General features: G+C 39.1%; 1 protein-coding gene across 1 annotated transcript in view; it reads left to right on the forward strand.

Annotated features, from left to right (window-relative positions):
- Positions 1-232: 232 nt before the first annotated feature.
- anxa6.S (annexin A6 S homeolog) overlaps positions 233-26500 on the forward strand; it is a 51072-nt gene continuing 24804 nt past the window's right edge. Inside the window, exons 1-3 of the mRNA XM_018254943.2 lie at positions 233-387; positions 14571-14618; positions 21575-21665. Coding sequence (XP_018110432.1) covers positions 14607-14618; positions 21575-21665 — 103 coding nt within the window. The 5' untranslated portion in view covers positions 233-387; positions 14571-14606. The remainder of the gene's footprint in view (positions 388-14570; positions 14619-21574; positions 21666-26500) is intronic.

The following is a 26500-nucleotide window of genomic DNA, read 5'->3' on the forward strand; positions in this document are numbered from 1 at the left end:
AAACTTAGATTGTGGCGTCTAGGTAAATACTTTAATACGTTTTCAAATGAAGTGGGGGAAAGCTAATGTGTATACTGTATATAAAATATGTATATTGCGTTCCTCTCTCAGACAAGTCTTTGTGTGGGTTACCTTGGCACAACACACAGTTCTGTCCCGGCCCCCACCCCCTTCATTTCATTTCTGCAGACTGGGCTGCAGCCTTGTGACATCACCAAGGCTGGTGGTGGAGCAGCTGCTGTGGTGGAGCAGCTGCTGTGGAGTAGGAGGGCAGTCTCTCCTTCTCTTCGTCTCACAGAGCTGCGACAAGCTGCCTGTATAAGGAATCTAACAAGCTCTCCTTCAGATCACTCCCTGCGCCAGCCCTGCCTGCCACCTCACAAAAAAGTAAGTTTTTAGATCATGTACTAGTGCTTATTCCTGGGCATTACCATTGGCACACAGCCCAAGGCTTAGTGGGTTTGATGCAAATTCTAATCCGTTGCTCGTGACCTTTTCCTCTGCGCCAGACAATACTTATAGATTGACAAATGAAAAGTATAATCAGGATATGATTTAAAAGCTGAGAAAAGTAAGAAACATAACTGACAATTCCTAAAACCAAATATATAAAGGATAGATTTCAGAGATTGGCACATATGAACTTACTCTCAGTATATTTTGTAGTTTGTGGCTTTGTCGTTTTCCTTGATGATGTTGAATTTCTCTATTTTAAGTAAGTTTAAAAGGGAAGGTTGTGGCCTCTATTGTGGTCTGACATATGTTCTTTCTAACTGATTTCATAGACCGCTAGCTAGTTGGGTGTCATAGACATGCTGGACAACTGTGATGCCGGCAGGGTGTGTCTCGGTGCCTACATATGGTCAATGCAGGCATGAGATTCTGGTGTAGAGAAACAATGCCATCATACTGGCTCTGATCCACTGAGAGCACACAATTCCCTTCCAACTTCTAAATTTCCCCTCTTACTTTAATGTAGTTGACATTTTCAGATTTTTTTACATGTATCTGTCCCTCAGCATCTTCCTGTATAGGTTGTCCTGAAAAAAATGGCTTTTTGTGCAATCAGAAAAGGAAAAGGATGTGGCATTAGATCTGGTGAAAGGAAACAGGCACATTGAGATATACAATATATTTGAGAAGGATGCTTAAAGGAGAAGGAAAGGCATTTTATACTTAGGGGTGCCAAAAGTTAGGCACCCTCAAGTGATTCTATTTACTTATCTGACACCCCGGGCCGGTGCTCCTATCAACAAAAAACTGCAATGGCCCAGGGTTATTCCAGCGAGCACCACAGAAAGAGCATTGGCCGGGGTGTCAAGTAAGTACATACAATAACTTGGTCAATTTTGGCACCCCCGAGTGAAAACATATTTCCTTCTCCTTTAAGAAAATGAGTCATGAAAACAGATATTGGTGCTCAATCTATTTCCTTGCTTTGATGGGATGCCATGATTAAGCTGATGTGTGGACCCTTGGGTGTGGCACCAAAGGAATGTAGAGCCTGGTCTAATTTAAACATCCTCTGACCTGCCGGATTTCATCTGGAATTCTGCATAGTGGACTTAGATATCATATACAAATACTTGAGAATAGGTAACCATTTTCTCCCTGTTTACTTAATAAAGGGCAAAATGCACTATTTTAGTTCTTTATTTATATGGTAATCCCCTTTGAACTGCTTTTTTGTCTATAGAGGAAGAAATAAGCCACAGGGCTTGGATACGCATTGAAACATGCGCCAACTGCCCTTCCCACTTTTTTTAGTGCCTGATGGGTAGCTGAAGTGTCACTGGCACAGGGGGGAAATAATAAAATTAGTAGCATCAGCTGAATAGGACTACGGCACAGGTTGCACAAGGTTTTTGCTTCCTACTCGTGCAAGAACCATGCTCAACCTGTGCAGATATATATATATATATATATATATATATATATATATATATATATATATATATATATATATATATATATATATATATACACACGATATATATACGAAGCAAACCTCCTTGGATTCTAATTCAATGATGTGAATGATGCCTGAGCTTATATATAAATAAAGCATAATAATAAAGTTAAATTTGAAACTCTTGCCTTTTGGTTAGTGTTTGTATATTATCTGTAAGTTTGATGTATACACCTGTGGAATATGTTGGCACTTTATAAATACTGCGGCTACTGCTACTAATAAACTATTGATAATATAACTATGGGAATGGGACCTGTTTTTCAGAGTGCTTGGCACCTGGAGTTTTCTGGATAAGGGGTATTTATGTAATTTGATTCACCATAGTTTAAGAAAAATTCTAATATCTTAGTTGGGATCAAGTACAAAGCACTGTTTTGTTATTACAGAAAACAAGGAAATCATTAAAAAAAACTTAAACTATTTGGTTAAAATGGAGTCTATGAGAGATGACCTTTCCATAACTCAGAGCTTTCTGGATAACAGGTTTCCGGCTAAAGGATCATATACCTGTACTCTAATAATGACTACTTATAATAATTACTTAAAATGCTGACGATAATAATAATTATGGAGTGAGTGATTGACACAGGCTGTAATGCTTGAGGTCAAGCTCAATTAAAGAAGTATATTTATTTATTTAACCCCACAACCTCTACTTACATTTCCGTATTGAATAGAACACAACACAAGTGTATAATCATACAAGGGGTCCAGTGGTTAATTCTCTTTATCCCATGCACACAAACACACATAGCCAGTAAAATTAATATGCTAAGAAGCCACATAATGTATTTTGTTCCATTGCTAGTATAGTAATCTGATTTGTGTCACTTCAGTAGAATTGATTAGGCAAAATGATGAGGCATGTTGAACCATCAGGCCAGTGGGGATTATCCTCCCAGTTAAGAGAATTTCCCAGTGGACTTATTCTGTGCCTACTAAGACTTAGCCGCAGAATGAAAGCTGTGTGCACAATATTGGTTTCCTCGAAAAAAGGTTAGAGCTGACATCTTATTAATAGCACATGAAGAAGAACAGTGTCGGACTGGCCCACAGGGATACCGCGAAAACTCCCTGTGGGCCCAAGTGTCAGTGGGCCCTCCTACTTCTAACCATTTGGTCTGTTTCATGGTCATTACCTACTTCTGTATGAGAACAGAGAGGCTAAATAGAATAATAAATAATAGAATAGAAAAAAAATAAATAGAGGATGAGTCAGCTGAGGAAGAGGAGAAATAGTTTGGAGAGTGGGTCCATGGACTAGGTTTTTCTGGTGGGCTCCTGGCATCCCAGTCCGACACTAAAGAAGAACATTTGTCACTGAGTGGAAATCTGTTTGGAAACTAAAGATGAACCAAAAATAATGAATTGTGTTTGCAACAAAAAGTGCATTTAATACAAATTATCTGTTTGAGAACTGCATGTAGTTTTCAAGTAACGGAACACTTCTGATTTATAATATAATATAAGAAAAGACCCCTTGCAATAAAATCAGATCCTATATGTCATACACAGGTGATTTTCTCAAAATACTGCAGAGTTGAATATGGATGGGAATGTCTAGAACAAAGTTCGTTACATGTTGCAAATTCTTCTATCACTCTAGTCCAATCTCATAGAACCACAAGGAACCTAAGGAATTTATTAGATACAGTTAATTGCCCCAGTTGGTTCCACTGTGATCAATCGTGTCAAAGTGAATTTAAAAAAACATCAACAATGAATCTGTATTATTAGGTATTATCTAAATAGTAATTAGTAAAAGCAAAATGTTCATACCTGTAAATTACAACATACTTTCTCTACCATGTTTATCTACTATCATTCAAATGCGTTTACTCATTCATTTGCTCCTGCTGACAACTGAGCTCTGGGTGCAAGAGATTCAAACTCTCCTACATGCCCAGTCTCCAGTGCTCAGGGTCAGGGGCGTAACTATAAAGGAAGCAGACCCTGCGGCTGCAGGGGGGGGGGCCCAGGAGGCATAGGGGGCCCCATGAGGTCCAAATAAATTTCAATATTTATTAATAAAACAGGCAATCTCTGGAAACGTTGGGGGCCCTAAATTATTATTAATATTATGCTGTGGGTCCCAGTAACAACTAGTTACACCACTGCTCAGGGTGTCAGTAGGAATGCAAACAAATGCCACCCCTATAATGATGCCATTCTTGGCCCAGGCCTTTGTCACCTTCCCACCGGTACTGAAGTATTATTGTCCAAGTTCAGTGTTGTATGTGCTATTAAAAATCAGTTGTTCATGGTTAATATAACTGAAAAAGCTGAAAGACTCCATGGTGGAGTCTCAGGACCCTCTTTACCACTTTTATTGGTCACTGTTAATAATAACAACATTATATAATGGTGACAAAGAAAGCAGTGGGGATTTCCTACTTTTCCAGTGTGCAGGGTGCCAGGACTGGGATATTTTGCTTTTTCTTGGTGATGTACTTTAATGAAGTACACAGAAACAGATTATAAAGTGCCTGAAGATATTTCCCACACCAATGGTTTAAAAATAGCATTTCACTGCCTCTTTCATTGCTTAATGTGTGTCCTGTGCATGAGTCTGCAGTTCTGAAATCCCATGCTCTGCAGCTTCCTCATGCACCAGGGGATTTTTTTTTTGTTGTTAATTCTTTATTTCTGAGATTTTTCAAATAATAAAAAGGGGGAAGTGATAGCTCCAATGTACATATTATAATACATTCACTTAAACATTTATTACAAAAATATCATACAAAAATTTATCATATCCTTTTTGTCTCACATTTCCTAAGACTATACAACATCATAATCGCATAACACAGTTCTCATACATCGTCCACATTTTTCATCTTTATTTACTTGCCATATGGTCTTCATTTATCAAGCAGAAACCAAGGGTGTCGTTATATTCATGTGTTAGTAATAGTAATTTGGCTATACTCAATAATTAATGAGCCATCAGGGATCTGAAGAAGGAACCTTGAGAAATAATTACTATATATACAGTATGTCAATGGGAACTGGGTATACCAAATAAGACTTCCTTGAGGCTTCACCTTTTAAATACTGGGGTCTTTTAATCTTGCCATGCAACATTTTGCCAGTACATCTATGGTGCAGCATAACATAAAGGGGAACCCAAGAAGCACAGAATCTATTGTGCCAGCACAACGGTAATTTGATATAAGTGATGTCAGTTTAGGTTTGTTCTTGTTAAAATAAATTTTTACTAGAGGTATATAAATCTTTATCTGGAAACCCGTTATGCAGAAAGCTTTGAATTACAGGAAGGGCAGAGAACATTTAAGGCAAATAAATCTAATATTTAAAAATGATTTCCTTTTTCTCTGTCATGGCCGGAAGCGCCTGTCTATGCCGCAGTGATAGGGTGGCAGGTGCCTGGTTTTATCCCATGCTTTGCTGAATGCAAAACCACATAACTCAGCTCTGCATTTAAAAACATGTAGCAGGCAGGACAGCATGACAGATGCAGCTACAGGAGCTAATTGAAACTATCAGCAAATTTATTCTCATTTATGTAGCAGGAGCAGGCTTGTTTATTTAACGGACTGACTTTTGGCCTGCAGCTCTTCTGAGCACCAACGATTCACTAGCCGCACCACAGCTGGTAGGACTGTTTTCAGGGAGCAGGGGTGGGAAAAGGCAATAGAACTGCAGGTAACAAGACAGGCTAGTAAAGGGAAATAGTGAAATGTGGATAAAATAAAGGGCAAGTGAGGGAATACTAAACTAAGATTAAAATAGAATAACGTGAAACTGGGGAGAAAAGAGTGCTGGCTGTCAATCAATACTATGACTATTTCCTGTGTGAAATTTGTTTTAACAGACTTTAAGTATGGTGATCCAAATTATAGAAAATTCCTTATCAGGAAACCACAGGTGCCAAGAATTCCAAATAACAGATCTAATACCTGTATTATATAGATCATACCTCCCAACATTTTGGACGTAAAAAGAGGGACAAAAAATTTTTCCGCACGTAGAACAGGGAATTTTTTGACCACACCCCTTTCTGTGGCCACACCCCATAATTACCATGTTAATTTTACAAAATTTGGCAGGTTTTAAAAGTTTGAAAATATTTCTCCTTATCTAAACTGTTTTTTTGTCTCAAAATTGTTACAGAGTATATGATTTGCACCTGTTAGGTGTTCTGGGCTCTCTGCTAAAAGTCAATTAAGTGAGAAACTTTGTTTCTTTTTCTGGCTGTTCAGTGCAGAGAAAAGAGGGACTTTCCAGTATAAATGAGGGACTGCAGGTTGAGCTGTCAAAAGAGGGACTGTCCCTCTGAAAAAGGGACAGTTAGGAGATTTGTATAGACACTGACATTCTGAAGAATGTAGAAATTTGGCTTCTCTTTCTTGTAGGTTTTTGGAATTATGGCTTTCCTTTTATGTCTCCTTAAAGGAGAAGAAAAGGCTTGCAGCACTTGGGGGTGCCAAATGCTTGGCACCCTCAAATGCTTGGCACCCTCAAGTGATTGTAGTTACTTACCTGAAACCCTGGGCAGGTGCTCCTATCAGCAGAAAACTGCACCCACCCGGGTTATACCAGTGAGCACCACGGAGCAATCCACTTCTTCTGTCTTCAAATTTCCTCGGGGCAAACGCATGCACAATTGAACAAAATAGCCGAATTTTTAGTTAAAGGTATACTATACCCCCAAAATGAATATACAGTATACAGAATACAGTATTGCACTGCTGTTTCTTTTGTATTTTTATACTTTTTATATAATCTTCACTCACTGTCACCATGTGACACCACATTACGTCACCACAATATAGTACTATACAATCCACATACACTTTAATCTTGTGTACTGTTACTTGGTGTACTGTACTGCACTGCTGTTTTTATATTTTATATTTCTATACAATCTTCACTGTCACTTATGTAAATAACATGCAGTGTCGGACTGGCCCGGTGGGACACTGGGAAAAAACCCGGTGGGCCCCGACCCTCATGGGCCCCCTTCGGACCAGACCCCCCAGGTTTTAAAAAAATAAATAAACCTTCAGCGGCGCTGCACGCTGAGGGGCGCGGTGTGCGCATATGTGCCTTCATGCACGGCACCCCTGTCTGACCCTGATAACATGGTTCATCTTGTACTACATATGCTCTGTTGCTATACTTAATTTTCAAAAAAATGTTTATGTAAAAAATTTTTTGTACTTACTTGTAGTATTTAACTAGTATGTTTTAACTTTTAACAGTCTAAAAAAGTGGATCAGGATGCATTTCACTGTATGTTGTACTTGTATAACTATGCATGTGACAAATAAAGAATCTTATCTATATGTATTTTCTTCTGATAGGAGCACAGGCCCAGGGGTTTCAGATAAGTCAATACAATCACTAGGGGATGCCTAACATTTGGCACCCCCAAGTGCTGCGAGCCTTTCCTTCTCCTTTTACCAAGCTGTCATTCAAAGCACAGCCTGGTTGTTAGGGAAAGTGGGACCATAGCAACCAGATAAAACGTTACATTCCAAACCACAGAACTGCAGAAAAAATATCACAAACAATCCAAGAATAGTTTTGCCATATGGTCCAGTCTGTACATATGATACTAGATGTCAATGTTATTAATAGTAAAGGTTAGGGTTAGGGTAAGTAAAGATAGAGAGAGAGAGAAAAGGAGGTAATTTTCCAGAAAATATTCTAAACCCAATCCAAAATATAGACTGCCTTAGAATAACATTGTCTAAATCATATTAAAACTGTAAGAAGAGCTTACCTGATAAATGTTGACTATAATAACTCATCTTAAAGCCTAGACTAGGCTATTTGAGCTGAAAGTAAAATAATTTCTAGTGAAAAGAATGTGTCATAAGCAACTTAACATTCATTACACAATTTTAATGCAGTTTGTATATATAATTGCTATTGAGAGCAATCCCTTGCTGTTGTATGCATTTCTGGTTGTGATTATTGAAACAGCAGAAGCTAGCTTATTAACATAGCTTTGAAAAGGCAGTTGAAGTCTTGACTTCTGTTACGTTGTTTCCACAGTCAGAACCAGCAGTACAGAGAATAGCAGGAGAAGATGCACCAATTTCAAGCTATACAAATAGCTTTAAAACCAGAAAAAAATTCAATGAATGTATTTTGCTCAATGTAAGAAAATAAAGTTCTAATTTTAGGTTTCATTCACTTTAAAATGAGACATGTCCAAGTGTTCCCACGGATGGTGCCAATTGCCATTCTGTAATGTTGAACTTTCCAAACTGCTTACTCATAGTTGTTCCTCATTTGCTCTTTAAATTCCCTTTCTCCACTGCCTCGTTTGTACCCACCCATACCACTTTATATTCCCTTTCTCTACTTTAAGCAGGCTAGTATAATTTCCCACATTGCACTAAAGTCAACTGCAATGTTTTCAATATCCTGATTGCTGGAGAGCAACTTCAACAAGAAAAGATATCTGTATGACTGGTAGTTACTGGAATAACATAGGGACTTTTACTATACTATTTGGGAGTACACCGTCAACATTTATTTTAAATTACCATGATCTATGATTATCTGTGTATATTTTTTATACTATTTTATTAACAAGCTGTTTTATCAGGCCTGTTACCTATTCATACTCACCTATTATGACTGTTACATCAGTGTGAGGTTGCCAGAATTAGTGACCTTAGCAACAAAATTGTTGAAATATTACACTCAGGTTTACAGAACGTACAAAGATAGATCAATGAATAAGACCAATTGCAAATTGCATCATGATTTCCACTTTAATAATACATCTAATATGGGATCTGTTTTCCAGAATGCTTAGGACTTGGGGTTTCCCGGATAAGGTAGGGGGTAACATAGTAACATAGTAAGTTAGGTTGAAAAAAGACACACGTCCATCAAGTTCAACCTTTTAACTTTTTTTAACCTGCCTAACTGCTAGTTGATCCAGAGGAAGGCAAAAAAAAACTTTTGAAGCCTCTCCAATTTGCCTCAGAGGGCATAAAAATCAGACTAGTCCCTGGATCAACTTGTACTATGAGCTATCTTCCATAACCCTGTATTCCCTCACTTGCTAAACACCATCCAACCCCTTCTTAAAGCTATCTAATGTATCAGCCAGTACCACTGATTCAGGGAGAGAATTCCACATCTTCAGAGCTCTCACTGTAAAAAAAACCCCTTCTGAATATTTAGGTGGAACCTCTTTTCTTCTAATCGGAATGGGTGACCTTATGTCAGCTGGAAAGACCTACTGGTAAATAAAGCATTAGAGAGATTCAGCGTCCGATTGGTCCGGCGGGAAGCCGGGAATAAACCCAGTGGCCCCAGGCCCTCATGTCCCTCACCAGCATGCGTGTAGGCATTCATGCATGCGCACCGGCGTTTGTACACACATGCTGTGTTTGCCCAGATGATCGCGCATGCACACAGGGGGGCCCGGAGTATAGTTACTTGGTGGGCCCCCCCATGTCCAGTCCGACCCTGGAGAGATTATTATATGATCCCCTTATATATTTATTTATAGTTATCATATCACACCTTAAGCGCCTCTTCTCCAGTGTGAACATCCCCAACTTGTCCAGTCTTTCCTCATAGCTAAGATTTTCCATACCTTTCACCAGCTTAGTTGCCCTTCTCTGTAGCCTCTCTAATTCAATAATGTCCTGTTTGAGTGATGGAGACCAAAACTGTACGTCATATTCTAGATGGGGCCTTACCAGTGCTCTATACAGTGGAAGAATGACCCCCTCCTCCCGTGAATCAATGCCCCTTTTAATCTCCCTAATTTGGCACTTTATACCTTGAGTCTATGTAAATATTAAATAAACCCAGTAGGATTGTTTTCCCACCAATAAGGATTAGATATATTTTATTTGGGATCATGTCCAAGGTACTCCATGGGAGACAACCTTCCCACAATTTGGAGGTTTCTGGATAATGAATTTCCGGATAATGGATCCTATACTGTACCTGTATAATAGTTTTATTGAATTATCTCTTTAAAATTGTATATGAAAAAATTTATTCATATTTTAAAATTATTTAACCAGCACTAGATCTAATCTACAGGGTTGGCTTTTTGTGTATTCCATATTGCACCATGGGAACAACACTTGGCACCAGTTGTGGCTTCCGCAGCTGGCACTGAATGGGTTACAGCACATTGGTTAGCAATAAATGAAGGTATGGTAACAGTATGGGAACCAGTCAGCAGGATAGCTACACGCCAGTCTGTTTTTAGGGGGGTGTGGAAGGAACGATCTGCCTGCACAATGGAAGACATAAATATTTAATTTGGCTTTTTCTATTTATATGTGTGTTTGACTTACATTCTCAGCTGTTATGGCATATCAGTGCTGGTGCTACAGGACATCTGTTTGTCCCTGGTGGGAGTGAAGAGTGAGACACTGCAGAGGGGTGTGTGAATGGGCATCAGCAACGCTGGACAGATTGTGTGCTACTTCCTAGAATACTTACAGGACTGACAGACACAGGCAAATAGACAGGCAGATATTATATCAATGACATACTGGGAGATATAGCGTTCAATTCAAAGTAACCGTGTAGAGAGGAAGTTTTTTTTATTTTTTCCAAGGGACTGAGTGAGTGCTGGTTACTTTATCCCCTCTAATTTCTGTACAGATGTGGGATCTGTTATCCAGAAATCTGTTATCCAGAAAGCTTCAAATTAAGGAAAGGCTGTGTTCTATTTTATACAATTAATCCAAATTTCCTTTTTCTCTGTAATAATAAAACAGTACCTTGTATTTGATCCAAACTAAGATATAATGAAAGGGGTTGTTAACCTTTGAGATAACTTTTAGTATGATGTAGAACAGGGATCTCCAACCTTTTTTACCTATTATCCACATTTGAATGTAAAAAACAGTTGGAGAGCAACACACGCATGTAAAAAGTTCTTGGGGTGCCAGTTATGGGCCATGATTGACTATTGGTAGCCCCTATGTGGACTAGGAGCCTACAGGAAGCTCCACTTGACTACACACCTGGTTTCTGTGCAACCAAAACTTGCCCCTAAACCAGGAATTAAAAAATAAGCACCTGCTCTGAGGACATTGGGAGCAACATCCAAAGGGTTGGTGAGCAACATGTTGCTCTCCATCCACTGGTTGGGGATCACTGATGTAGAGAGTGATATTCTGAGACAATTTGCAGTTGGTTTCAGTTTTTATTATTTGTGTTTTTTTCAGTTATTGCAGCTCTCCATTTTGCAATTTTGGCAATCTGGTTGCTATGTTCCAAATTACCCTAGCAATCAGGCCCGGATTAACAAACTCATCGCCCCCGCTCCCCTGCAGGTGCCGTCCCCTTCGCTTCCCCTGTCCAGCACTGTTACCTCCACTTCCGGTTTCCCCCTGTCCAGCGATGTCCCCTTGCCTTCCAGGGCCTTCCGCTTTCTGTGCGTGCGCATACGCATAGCTTAACACTCTGGAACAGCACTGTGCCGTCCCCTTGCTTCCCCCTGTCCAGCACTGTCGCCTCCACTTCCGCCTGTCCAGCGATGTCCCTCCCCTTCCAGTTGCCGTCCTCTTCCCCCTCAGTGTGTGCGCGCGTATGCGCACATCTTAACACTTGGGAACAGCACTGGAGACTGACATGAGTCTCCAGTGCTAGTTACTGATGCGGCTGGGCCGCCCCTGAAATTGCGCCGCCCTAGGCCCGGGCCTATGTGGCCTTGCCTCAAATCCGGGCCTGCAAGCAATCATGCATTGATTTTAATAAGAGACTGGCATATAAATAGGGGAGGGTCTGAATAGAATGAGAAGTAATTTAAAGTAACATTAATTATACATTTCAGAGCATTTGTTTTTGGATGGGGTCAGTGACCCCCATTTCAGAGCTGGAAAAAAGTCAGAAGAAAAAGACAAATTATGAAAAAACTATAAGAAATAAATAATGTAAACCAATTGAAAAGTTACTTAGAATTGGCCATTCTATAACATACTAAAAGTTAATTCAAAGGCGAACCACCCCTTTAATCTACATTGGAGGCAATATCGGCTTATTGGGTTTATCTAATGTTTACATGATTTTCTAGTAGACTTAAGGTATGATGATCCAAATTACAGAAAAAAACAGGTCCCCAGCATTCTGCATAACAGGTTCCATACCTGTATTACTTATCTCTGGAGTACGCTTTTAGATTGACAGTGTATGTGAATGTTGACCTTTTCTGACACTTTGGGGCACATTTACTTAGCTCGAGTGAAGGATTAGAATAAAAAATACTTCGAATTTCAAAGTATTTTTTTGGCTACTTTGACCATCGAATTGGCTACTTCGATCTTCGACTACGAATTCGAATCGAACGATTCGAACTTAAAATCGTTCGACTATTCGAACATTCGATAGTCGAAGTACTGTCTCTTTAAAAAAAACTTCGACCACCAACTTTGCCACCTAAAACCTACCGAGCACCAGTGTTAGCCTACGGGGAAGGTCCCCATAGGCTTTCCTAGCTTTTTTTGATCGAAGGAATATTGTTCGATCGATGGATTAAAATCATTCGAATCGTTCGATTAGAAGGATTTAATCGTTCGATCAAACGATTTTTCCTTCAATCGTTCGAACAATGGAAACACGGTAAATCCTTCGACTTCGATATTCGAAGTCGAAGGATTTTACTTCGACGGTCGAATAATAATTAACCCTCGATATTCGACCTATGTGCCCCTTTGAGTAGAACGGCACTGGCTCCCAGATGAAGGTTGCAGCTTTTTAGCCTTTAGTAATATTGGGGTAATTCCTGTATTTATGGAATAGTATCAGAGTTTGTGCAACTCCAGCACTAAGCAAAGTAGTCCCCCAGCTGCTGGATTTCAACTAATACTAATATTTAACTGATTTGGCTTATGATGCATTGTATCCATAGAAATGTCAGAGTTTATTTAATGGGTAAATATTTTACTCTGTGTATATCAAGGGGTAGTACAAATTATATATATATATATATATATATATATATATATATATATATATATATATATATATATATATATATATATATATATATATATATATATATATATATATATATATATATATATATAATGACATGAAGCTAGGATTGTCTTCAAACCAGTATTTAATCCAGCCTGTCCATTAAAAATGATGATGTTTTTAATAGGGGAAAAGATGAAAGATGAAAATAAATTAAGGTCTGAAATTCCTTGTTAGAAAATAAGCAACCCTATATGCAGTAGTGGTGCTTAGTTATTACAGATCAGTACTAGATAGGAGATTTATGTTAACTGGTGTCGTGGGGGTTTGATGAGTAGAATGATTAAGACGGAACATGGACATTTACAACGGAAAATTTTAATCACCATTAACTGTGGTTTGGGTAATGTAGCGCCCCTTCCTGAAACTACAAGTGATTTACATGCTGATTGTGTGCTTTATTGATTTAAATGATTCAAATCATATCAGCTTCTCTAATGTGTATCACAATCCAAGGAGCTTATCACAAAGATTTTCTGTCATAGCATGCTGTACAGAAGGGAAACAGAGAGACTGAAGGTATCAGTCAAGAGGCAGCTCATATACAGGGGCTTTATATAACCGTCCATATTTCGGTACATATGAAAGACATCCTTAAACAGCTATGAATGCAGGCTCACTTCCAAAAGACATGAGTCACTTCAAAACCCTTTATACTTAAAATACTACACACAGGTTTCTGGGAAGCCCTTTGACTCTGAGCCAAGGAGGCTGCTCCACAAGAATTTTCCAGCAACGTGTCATCAAGGGATAAAATTCCATATATGGGATATGGTTGGAATCTGGGACATTTCATGGCAAAGGAACAAAGGAAAAACTTTGATTGCAAGGGCAGGACTTTGTTATCTTCAGTTTATTTAAAATATAGACATTTGAAAGAGCACACATTAGTGCAGCATACATGTTTGGGTTTTAGAATAAGGTCTTCCAAATCACTTCTATAGCACAAAGTAGCTGAGTCAGAATCTTCAGTCAGTAGCTGAGCTTGCAGATGTCACAGTATACTTTGTGATGCCTGTCTTTTCCTGACAATCATCCTTTGTTTCAGTTTCTTGTCTTTAATTTACAGCAGGGCAGTTATGAGATAGATGTAGATGAAGAATCAGGGGATCAGGCAGTTATGAGATAGATGTAGATGAAGAATCAGGGGATCGGAAATTCAACACAATTAAAGCTTGATTCTCAGCTTAAAAGTTATTTATAGTTACTATGTTAATAGTATTTATCATCTCTTTCCAATAGGAAATAATCCCAGGACAAGTCAGCTATATATGACAATGTGTTCTCTTATGAGTTTTACATCTCCAACAAGAGCAAAAAACTTTTGCTCTGAGAGACTTACATTTAATTGTTGTTTTTTATTAATTTTCTTTCTATTCAGGTACTCTAATAATTATCTTTTAGTCTCTGCTAACCCTTGGAAACCAGATAGCTGAAAAAGTCCCAAACCGATGAGCTGCTAAACTAAACAATACAGAAAAAATAAAGACCAATTGCAAATTGTCTCAGTTGCTGTACCACTGTCTACAGTGATAATCAAAAAGTTTTTTTATGGTGATTATTTATATCTATTTCATTTTTTTCTGGTCTCTTTCAACAGGTTTTTCTTGTATTGGAGTCTACATTCTGAAGCATCATGTCCTTCACGGTAAGAGTTAAATTATGATGGCTAGAACAGGGAATGGTATGTTTAGCAGGAACATAAAAAAATATGTTTAGCATGAACAGAAAAAAATATGTTGAGCAGGAACAGAAAAACATATGTTTCGCAGGAACTACAAAAAATATGTTTAGCAGGAACAGAAAAAAATATGTTTAGCAGTAACAGAAAAAAATATGTTTAGCAGGAACAGAAAAAAATATGTTTAGCAGGAACAGGAAATAATATGTTTAGCAGGAACAGAAAAAATATATTTAGCAGGAACAGGAAATAATACAGTATGTTTAGCAGGAACAGGATAAAGCTAGATAGGTTTTACCCTAATTGTTGTGTGCATTGTGATCAAAAGCCAAACAAATCTTGTGTAATTACATTATGAACATTGGCATCAGAAAGAAATACAGTCTGGAGAAATAAATACAGGTCTGGTGATTAATAAGGTTCCCCACATTTGGTTGGGGAAAAGGTTTTTTGCCAACAGGTGCCCTTTTAATGGAACGACTGTTAAAAGTAAAATGACATCCTAATTAAATGTATAAAAAGATGCAGCTTATAATTGTAACACCCACTTGGTGACCCCCCTGGTGCCAAGATTGTACCGTCTTACCAACTCAGGTCCTGAGTCCGCTTTGCAAGGTGAAAGGGTACTTGGAAGTTCCTCTCTTGGCAGTGCCTCCACCTAATGGGATCCGGGAATATACCTGCGGGGGGGCCCCATTAGGAAAACATTCAACACACACAGTGCTGTATAACAATATCAACTTTATAATAAAGAAAGTGCAGATTAAAGGCAAAGTAAATAGTCATAATACAAGTATGCATTTACATAGCATGACCCACTACCCTGAAGAACCTGTGACAGTCCAGTCCTGGCACCTCCCTGCCAGGCAAAGTCCCTTTTCCCAAAAGACCACATTTGGTCCCAGGTAGCGCTACTGCCCAAATACCTTTCCCGATGAACAAGGTACTTGCTCCCTTGTGGCAGGCTGTCAGGTATCAAGGCGAGTCTGAAGGTATAAGCCTCCCCCACACTTCCCACTGAGCTGCCCCCTGGAAGTTGGTACAGGACGGTCCCAGTTAAGGAATAGCAGGAGTGCCAAGTGAGCCCGCAGAAATAACAGTTTGTGAATAAGGACTCAGCACTTATCTGCAATTGAAGAGACGAAGTCAGGAACAGGCCGGGTCATACACAGGAAATGATCAGGAAGCAGGTGCCGATTGGGTATAGTCAAGCAGAGAAGTCAGGAGAAGCCAAGGTCGAAATCAGAAGTAGCAATCACAGAAATCCAGGGATAATCAGAAGAATAGTCAGGAACAAGCCGTAGTCGTAATCAGAAGAATCATCAGAAGTCTAATACGCTTAGTGTCAGTAGAGACGATCACCTCGCATTGAGCCTAGGCCTGAGCGTCCTTTTAACCTCAGAACGCAGCCTGATTCTTTCCACTATACTCAGTGAAGTAAAATCAGCAAATCTCTGTACACCCTCTCTCAGCGAAAGTGAAAGCAGATATGGCTGTGAGCACATGGCATTTCCTATATATTGAAAGATGGTGCAGCAGCGAAACCTTGTGACACCCTCCAGTATCTGCTAGACATAATTCTCCAGCCCCTCCCAAAGCTCTAGGTAGACCCTGTAGCTGCACAGAAAGGGGATTTCCACCATGTGGTTCAGACCGTTGGGGAATTAACCATACGGGTCCCTACATAATGGTGTTTTAAACCCATTGGACTGATTATAAAGCCTTATTTGGATATTGACAATTCTGCATCATCTGTAAAATGAAAACATCATATTTTGGAACAATATACAACTGTACACATACCTTCTACCTATTGGTATATGAACCTTATAAAAGTGTGAAACTGAAAATGCTTTCATTTCGAGCCTTAGTCATTTCTTTGCTACTTACAAATTTGTGGGAATTATCTGTCCCAGTTAAACCCCTTACAACAAACTCCTTCTTCAGACACATGTAGCTGGTGGAGGAAAGGGTTCCTTATTGCCATAAAAGGAGAACGAAAGCTTAACTAAAGAACTAGGCTAGAAATGTTGTACAATATGCTTTGGCCTTCTGTACCAGGGTAACCACAACCCTTTAGCAGGGAAGTTCTGTGTCTCCAAAGATGCCCCAGTAGCTCCCCATATTCTTTTCTGCTGATTCACTGCACATGCTCTGTGCTGTTGTCACTTACTGAGCTTTGGGACTCACTCACAAAATACAGTACAAATAGAATAGAAATGTCACAAGGCTGATTAGTAATTAATACAGATAATTACTACATGGCAGCACAGAAACCAGTGCAATTAGCATCAGAATTTAATAATCAGCTACGTAGCTACGTAGCATCAGCTTCATTTTCTGCTTGATAATTAGCACCGATCCCTAAGTTTAGCTTCTCAACAGCTGCTCAGAGCCCACTGAGCATGTGAGTGTCACAGACACTTTCCAAGATGGTGACCCCCTGTGACAAGTTTGAAGTGCTGGATCATTACTGCTATTGACAAGCTGAAACTTTAGTTTAGTGCAATAAGTTCAGTATATAAAATATGGCATTTTTAGTTTTATTCATTTTTAAGGTTTAGTTCTCCTTTAAAATTGGGTGGGGTGAGACAGATGTAGTAAAGATACAATCAAAAGAATAATTAATTTGTGCTTTATCATAAAGAATTCAGTTAAAAGAATAGATACAGGTATATATTTCCCCTACATTGCAAAATTGCAATGAAAACTAAAATGAATACTTAATATTCAGCCAAACCTGAATATTGCTTACACCTAATTTCTTGTTACTTAAGAATTTAGTTGTAGTGTTCATTCACATAGATTGCAAGTCCAGATGGCGGCAATGAACGTGAGAAACAGTAAAATAAAAAGCAAAAGACAGTCAGTTACTAGCATATAATATATGTTGGGATGTGGGCCAAGACATGCTGAGACTCCAACACTTATGAGATATTTATAAGCTCACGAAGCAATGCCGGGGACTCAGAGGGGCCTAGAAGGAAACTATATATCTAGCTTTATCCCCATATCATTTATGAAGTCTTCTAATATTGCCTAATACATGTTCCAGAATAATATTCATTGACATGACTTCCTAGCAGGGTCCATATTTGAAATCATTGGACATTAGATTGGGAACATTATGAAATGTCACAAATAGTGATGGGCAAATTTGTCCCGTTTTGCCGGAAAATTCGCTAATTTCCCATGAAATGCCTAAAAATTTGCGAAACGCCTCCGGTATCTTGTTTTGCATGCGGCATCCATTTTTGGATGCTGGCGTCCGTTTTTGGATGCTGGCGCACATTAGTCTGCGAAAATGCGACAGCTCAAAAACACCGGACGTCAGCGTCCAATTTTCGTTGCAGTTTCGTGAATTTATTCACCGGTGGCGAAACGCGGGAATTCACGGCAATTTTGCACCTGGAGAATAAATTTGCCCATCGCTAGTCACAAATGACATTTTGCTCTGCCAGTTTTTGCGTTCAGAGCAGTGGCGATCCTGGTGCGTGACGCGCAGCCGGGCCCCGCCCCCTTCCGTACGGCCGCATTTGGCCACATTTGTCGGGGGGCCCTGAGGGGGTGCGGGCCCTGGCCCTGGCCCGCTCGCACCCCCTGCTCCCCCGGTAGTTCCGCCACTGGTTCAGAGGTTGATTGCTTTTTTTTTTTTAAATGAGAGCATGTACCTGTAGTGAGTTTATATTGGGGTACAGCTATTTTAAAGTGTATCAATGCAGTTAGTGCCACTTGCTGACCTGGACAGCCTGCCGTGCCAAATGCAGTAAGTCAGGCTCTTAGGCAGCAACTCTCCAGGCTGCCTTCCTGGGAACAGTAAAGGAACAATAACACAAAAAACTGAAAGGGTTTTAAATGATTGAGAATATAATGTCCTGTTGCCCTGCACTGGTAAAACTGGTGTGTTTGCTTCAGAAACACAACTATAGTTTATATAAATAAGCTGCTGTGCAGCAATGGGTGCAGCCATTCAAAGCTGAAAAAGGAGAAAAGGCACAGGATATGCTGCTTATAACAGATAAACTCTGTAGTATACAATGGTATTGTTCAGAACGTATCTGTTATCTACTGTGTATCCTGTGCGTATCCTATCCTGATCCTGTTGCAAGGATGTCGCATCCTGGATGGAATTAATTGGGCTGGATAGTTGTGTGTCATCTCCAAACACTGATATATTACTTACAATACCCTCCTCTATTTCATTAATGAACAAGTTAAATAAAAGTGGACCATTAACAACCACCCTCTGTACCCGATCCTGTAGCCAGTTTCCTATCCATGTGCAAACGACTTTATTAAAGGGAAACTGTCATGGGAAAAAAATTTTTTTTCAAAATGAATCCGTTAATAGCGCTGCTCCAGCAGAATTCTGCACTGAAATCCATTTCTCAAAAGAGCAAACAGATTTTTTTATATTCAATTTTGAAATCTGACATGGGGCTAGACATTTTGTCAATTTCCCAGCTGCCCCATGTCATGTGACTTGTGCCTGCACTTTAGGAGAGAAATGCTTTCTGGCAGGCTGCTGTTTCTCCTTTTCAATGTAACTGAATGTGTCTCAGTGAGACATGGGTTTTTACTATTGAGTGTTGTTCTTAGATCTACCAGGCAGCTGTTATCTTGTGTTAGGGAGCTGTTATCTGGTTACCTTCCCATTGTTCTTTTGTTTGGCTACTGGGGGGGGGAAGAGATATCACTCCCACTTGCAGTACAGCAGTAAAGAGTGATTGAAGTTTATCAGAGCACAGGTCACATGACTTGGGGCAGCTGGGAAATTGACAATATGTCTAGCCCCATGTCAGATTTCAAAATTGAATATAAAAAAATCTGTTTGCTCTTTTGAGAAATGGATTTCAGTGCAGAATTCTGCTGCAGCAGCACTATTAGCTGAATCATTTTGAAAAAAATGGTTTTTCCCATGACAGTATCCCTTTAAGCCCAACAGACCTTAGTTTAGAAAGCAGTCGTTTGTTGGGCGCTTTGGCAAAATCCAAATAGATCACATCTATGATCAATGCTATCTTTTCAACAGTATGCAGGAATTGAAGCAAATATGGCAGCACAATGAAAGATTTTAAATTGCATAATTTAAAATAATAGAAATACTGTCATGCTATATCATGAAGGCTGATTACAGAGATACAGCATAAATGAGAGTTGTAGTATTTTAATTTGGTAGGACATCAACATGGGAAAGAAGAAAGATCATTGAAGGATCTAGGCAAAGAAACATGTGTTGATCAAACCAATAAACATTTATGAGATTGAGATTAATTTTCCCATGCTGAGCTATCTCACCTTTGCCCTATACCCATATACCTCTTCAGGGTCACAAAAAGTTTGTTGAATGTTTATATAGAGGTCAAGTTCATCGGTGTTCTCTCCATGCCTTGTGTTCCCTCAGAAAACAGGGGAAGGTGAAAAAGTTGAAAGAACTCAGTGAACCATGTACTTCTGTTCTAGCAAATAAAGTGGGACAAGGGGCTCAGGACTAAACATTATGGTATCACACACATAGGGGGTTATTTACTAAACTACGGTTGGGCTTTTTGGGGCAAAACTCAATTTATTGTTTTTTTAACTCAGGTTTTTTTTTGAGATTTATTAAAACACAAAGCAGCAAAAAGCCTGAATCCAAAAATCCGCCATCGCAGATAAGTCAATGGCAGAAGTCCCTATCCTATTTTGACATTTCTGTGGTCTGCACTGTAATTAGCCTGAAAATCCGACCTTTCCGGGCTTCTCGGGCAAAAATCCGAAAAAATTCAGACTTTCGGTAATAAGCCCGAAAAAGTTGAGTGATTCAGGAAAAAAGGTACGATTTGTTCTATTTATCAAGTTTTCGATTTATCAAGATTCTAGTTTGGTCTGATTTTTTTTAATTAAAAAATCAGAAAAATTAAGATTTGGATAAATAACCCCCATAGTGACAGCTGATAGTCATGAATATTTAGTGGCACATTTACTATGAGTCAAATATCGAAGGTTAATTAACCCTCGATATTCGACCATCAAAGGATTTTAATTAGTGATGGGCGAATTTATTCGCCAGGCGCGAATTCGCGGCGAATTTGCGCGATTCGCGTCCAGCGAATACATTCGCGAAACGCCCGCGAAAATTTGCCGAAAAAAAACGGGCGCCGGCGTCAAAAAACGGGCGCCGGCGTCGAAAAAACGGGCGCCGGCGTCAAAAACGAGACGCCGACGCCGTTTCGCGAATTTTTCGCCGTTTCGCTTCGCCGAAAAATTCGCGAAACGGCGAAAAATTCGCGAAACGGCGTCTCGTTTTTGACGCCGGCGCCCGTTTTCCGACGCCGGCGCCCGTTTTTTGACGCCGGCGCCCGTTTTTTTTCGGCAAATTTTCGCGGGCGTTTCGCGAATTTATTCGCTGGACGCGAATCGCGCAAATTCGCCCATCACTAATTTTAATCCATCGATCGAACGATTTTCCTTCGATCAGAAATTACTTAGAAAGCCTATGGGGACCTTCCCCATCGCATTTCCATTCGATCAAAGGATTTTAATCCATCGATCGACCGATTTTCCTTCGATCAGAAATTACTTAGAAAGCCTATGGGGACCTTCTCCATAGGCTAATATTGGTGCTCGGTAGGTTTTAGGTGGCGAAGTAGGTGGTCAAAGTTTTTTTTAAAGAGACAGTACTTCGACTATCGAATGGTCAAATAGTCGAACGATTTTTAGTTCGAATTGTTCGATTCGAAGTCCAAGTCGTAGTCGAAGGTCGAAGTAGCCAATTCGATGGTCGAAGTAGCCAAAAAAATAATTCGAAATTCTAAGTATTTTTCATTCTAATCCTTCACTTGAGCTAAGTAAATGTACCCATTAAAGTAAGTGCTATGAAACTTAGTTTGATAACATTTTCTAAAATACTGTTTTTGTCCTTTTACCATTTGCTGTAATAGGGAGGCCGTTATCGAGGATCAGTAAAAGACTACCCAGACTTTGATGCCAATCAGGATGCAGAAATGCTTTACAAGGCAATGAAAGGATTTGGTAAGTAAACAGTATTATACACACTTATACAAACCTCCACTTCCTGGCCCAACCTTTCCTAATGAAACACACGCCTGATGTGAATGCTTTAGAGGGTGTGTTTAGAAAAATAAGTTACAGAGACTCAAGCTATAAATGTTTATTAAATTACTATTTCTTTGTCAAAGATAAACAACAATATAAATAAATGATAATTGCTTTATCAGGTTTGGCAGGTGCTGAATACCTTATGTAACCCACTACTGAAGCCAGTACCATATGGATATATGAATGTTTTTGTTTCACGTTCATGGTAAAATATTATTCTCTGCATGTTCTACCATATGATATGTAAAATCAAAATAGCAAACAGTTGCAGGAACGTTGAGTCTCTAGAACATATTAATAAGAACATCTGAACCTGTGTGTAACTTGGTATTGAATTTTACCTTTCCCTTGCCTGTAAAACAAAGACAGCCTTATTCTGTTTCTTCTTCATGATTTATGCAAAGCCGCTGTTAGCTAACAACTTCAGATATTTACTTTCTGAAGATCTAAAGTTTCCCGCTCAGTGCATTCAAGGTCAACATTAATTAAGAATATCTAAACAATTTAAGTGTTATTGGCATTTTAAGTTCCCAGTTAAAAGTGGTAGTTATCATGAAGGAATAACGTGTGAGTTTTGACATATAACATTAAATAAAAATAATTATTACAAGAAGCAGAAATGGTCGTACATGATGCATTGGACTGTTAAGATATTTGTCGGGAGTGGAATTTGCGTTTGACCAATCTTAAAATGCATTTAAGAATATTTCTTGCCTGAAAGTGCCTTAATATGTGATAAAATACAAACTCAAGGGGTCAATTTAGTGGAGTCCACCCAACTGCATTACTATTTAGAAAATAAAAACAAAATGACACACTCTTGAAAAATGACATAACATTTATTAGATCACAAAAAATTTACATTATATTTCATTTTCCCTGATGATGACTTCATATTAATGTAAAAAGTTACAATGTATTCTATATAACCCTAGTTTCCAAGGTGGCAGACTAATACCTATCACAGGTTTTGGAGACCTACAGTATGTGCCCTGTATGCACAGAGTACCTATGAACATGTACATAGCTGTAACGTAAGGTATCTGAAACTCAGAACAAACTTCAAGGACCTGGTCATGGCTCACGCTTCTGCCTATAGTAGCTGACTTTGGCTTTGGGAGGAGCCCTCCGCTACTCAGATGCCGCCAGGAATTAATGTGAGAGGACCAAGGAGAGAGTTCTGAGCAGGCTAGGGAACCATAGTATGCGGAATGGATGCGGGAGCAGTCAGTGAGGTGTGAACAGACAGGGTCAATACCAGATGGGTAATGCAGTACCAAATCAGATAAGGGCAGCAAGGTCGTTGTCACAAACCAAGGTCAAAACTCAGAGTGTTAGCTCATCACCAAATCAGGATCCGGAGAATAGTCAAAACCAGGCAGGGTTCAGTATCAGGCAGCAGGGACAAGTCAGGGACAGGCAAGGATCAAGACCAGATAACAGAACTAGAAATAGCACCCAGGAACTTAGGAAAGGACGTTTACATTGGCCAATGAGAATAAGGCATTTGCTCCTTTAAATATTCAAATTTTGCGCCAACTGCTATGACATCATGCAGTGCGCCCAAAGAAACCTGATTCTACCAGAAAACCGTGCGAACCCGGAAGCATCGCAGCAAGTTCAACCTTTTTGCATTTGTGAAATCTACCTATCTGCTAGTTGATTCAGAGGAAGATGAAACCCCCTGCAGCTTCTCCAGTTTGGTGAAAAATGTTCATTCCTGACTCCCAATCAGACCAGTCTCTGGAACAATGTTTGTTTAGAGTTAATTTCATTGACTAGGTACTTTTTTCATTTTCTAAAAAGGCATCCATTCCTTTTTGGAAACTATCTTATTTATCTGCCAATGCAACAATCCCAGGGAGAGTTCTACAACTTCACAGTCCTCACTGTAAAAAAACATTTCCTTATCTTAAAGGGATTCTGTCATGATTTTTATGGTGTAGTTTTTATTTCTAAATTCTAAATTTTCTAAATGCAACTTGCAGTACCGCAGTAAAGAGTGACTGAAGTTCATCAGAGCACAAGTCACATGACTGGGGGCAGCAGGGAAACAGACAGTATGTCTAGCCCCATGTCAGATTTCAAAATTAAATATAAAATAACCTGCTTTCTATTTTGAGAAACAAATTGCAGTGCAGAAGTCTGCTGGAACAGCACTATCAACTGATGCATTTTGAAAAAAACATGTTTTCCCATGACAGTATCCCTTTAAGATGGAACCTCCTTTGCTCTAATCTGAATGGTTGACCTCATGTTTACTGGAAGGACCTGATGCTGATCAAGCATCTGAGAATTGCTTGTATGTTCCCCTTGTAAATTTATGCAAGGTGGTCATATCCCTCTCAAGTAGCTCAAGTACCTCTTCTCCAGTGTAAACTGCCCCAACTTAGCAAACCTAACTTAATGGACTGTGGTGTTTTTTCAAACCAACTTAATTATGCAACTATGTAATTATTAAGAAATATGTGCTGTGTAGTGATCAATTTTACCAATGTTCAGTATAGAGGCAGAATGGCTATAGATATATAGTAGAGTCCCAATGAATGGGGGTAAATGTTCATGGTGGTCTAGTGGGGAGGCAGAGACGCCCGTTTCCTGTGCGGAGATGCCCAAACCCTTCCTCTTAGGTTCCGGGCACTCGCACAGGTTTTTCCTGTTTAATTTATGTGTTTTTTTGTTTTTTTATTTGGCATGCCGCGGCTAACGTCATCACGCTTGGTGTGAAATTTAAATATTTAAAGGTGCCTTGTCCTTTTGCTCACTGCCCAACGTAGGTCTATTGTGAGACAGTTCATTGGTGTGCTTAAAATCTGGTTTCTTGTTCTTGACCATTGCCTGTCCCTCACCTGCGATGATACACCACCTGTACTGACCTTTGCCTGTTACTGACTGCTTCCGGGTCCTGACTTTGTACAGCATTTACTGATTGGTTTGAGCCCGGCCTGTGTCCTTGACTATGCTTTCTATTTCCCTGTCCTTCCTGCCCAGAGCACTTGTCTTGGTTCTCTCAAGTTAAGACCTGACTCGCCCCGATGTGGTAGGCAGCTGTTATAGGCAAAAGCATGAGTCGTGATCAGAACCTTGCAGTTTGTTCTGGGTTTGGGATACCGAATGTGACACATACCATGCAAGTAAACTGATAAAATGCATTTATTAATTGACCAATTTATTCATTCTTACTTGAAGTTCATAGGACTTATATATTTCTTAAGCACTAAAAATTGACAGGTATTGGAAAGGCTGGTTGCAAAATCTTTTTTCGGTAGAGTTTTAACAGATGAAGCGTGATTATAAAGCCTAAGCTGGAAGTTTTGAAATTTCAAGCTGCAAATACAACTGTCAGCTACTTTTGACCTTATCTTTAAATAACCAGTGTCAAGTATTTGTGACCTTGCATGCCACAACTTATCTCAGTCCAAAATGTGTTCATTGTTGCCATTGTTTATCTAACCCAAAACTGTTTGACTTCTCTAACTATAACAATACAAAATATAATAATAATAATAATTAGCAACTCATATATATATATATATATATATATATATATATATATATATATATATATATATATATATACACACACACAACGCATCTGACCTTCAATAAAGCTCAGTGCCTGGGTGCCGGTTAGAGAATGCAATTATATATGCTATATACAAACCGCACTCACAGAACTTACATGAAAAAAGCAGCGATGGCTTCCTGAAGACGACTAGAGTTTGGTAGCCGAAGTTGCCTCACTAGGAAAACGAATCGCCGTGTGTGCCAGGCGATTTTCATTTTTTTCACAGGGGGAAGGCAGTTCAGGCAGATTGTTGCCCTGGCGACTAATTTCCCCGAATCTGCTCGTGTGGCCTGACCCTAAAGAAACTCAGAGATTCTGCTCAGCAGGGACAAAGATAAGAAATCTAACAATTTATGTATATACAGTTACAGACCCCCATCCACAGAGCTGCTTCAAAAATTCATAAATGAATCCTTGCACTCCAATATGAAAATGTTCACAAACAGTAAATAGAACGGAATTGAAAAAAAGTCTTTATTTCTGGTGAACTACTTGAAAACAACTGAACTGAAAAGAGTGTTGGAAGGTGAACAGAACCCCTTGAACACAACCCCTTTAACAAATTTCTTTTTTTTTCTATTGATTTTAAATGCTAGAAAAATACTTTTTTCTTGAAAAAGGCCCTAATGTGGGCCGAAACGTTGGATACACAGATGCGATAAAAACAGTTTGCTTTACAAACTATTGGAGTGTGGGTTCTTTTGAAGGAAAACTATTTGTTGAGTTAACCCTGCATCCACAAATATTGAAGAATATATTGTCCTGTTTTCTCCTGATGAAGATCCCAGTAACGGATCGAAACGTTGAGTTCAAATAAAGGATTTATCTTTTTGCACAATACAAAGCCCCATGAGTGTCGCTACTTCTCGCACAAATATCTATTTTACTATTGTGGGCACCCGGGCAGTTCCACAGTAAACGGTGTGCACCTTTTGGAACATATATATATATATATATATATATATATATATATATTTATATATATATATATATATATATATATATATATATATATATATATATATATATATATATATATATATATATATATATATAGTGTATATATACAGACAAGGGGAAGTTGTGCTCACCACTAATTTGTAAAACCATTAAGCGGGGGGTACAATGAGTCTGTGAACACAAAATTCATACGGACAAGTACAAGAGGTTCTCTGCACTC

Source organism: Xenopus laevis, chromosome 3S, assembly GCF_017654675.1.
Source record: "Xenopus laevis strain J_2021 chromosome 3S, Xenopus_laevis_v10.1, whole genome shotgun sequence".
In the NCBI taxonomy this organism is placed as follows: domain Eukaryota; kingdom Metazoa; phylum Chordata; class Amphibia; order Anura; family Pipidae; genus Xenopus; species Xenopus laevis.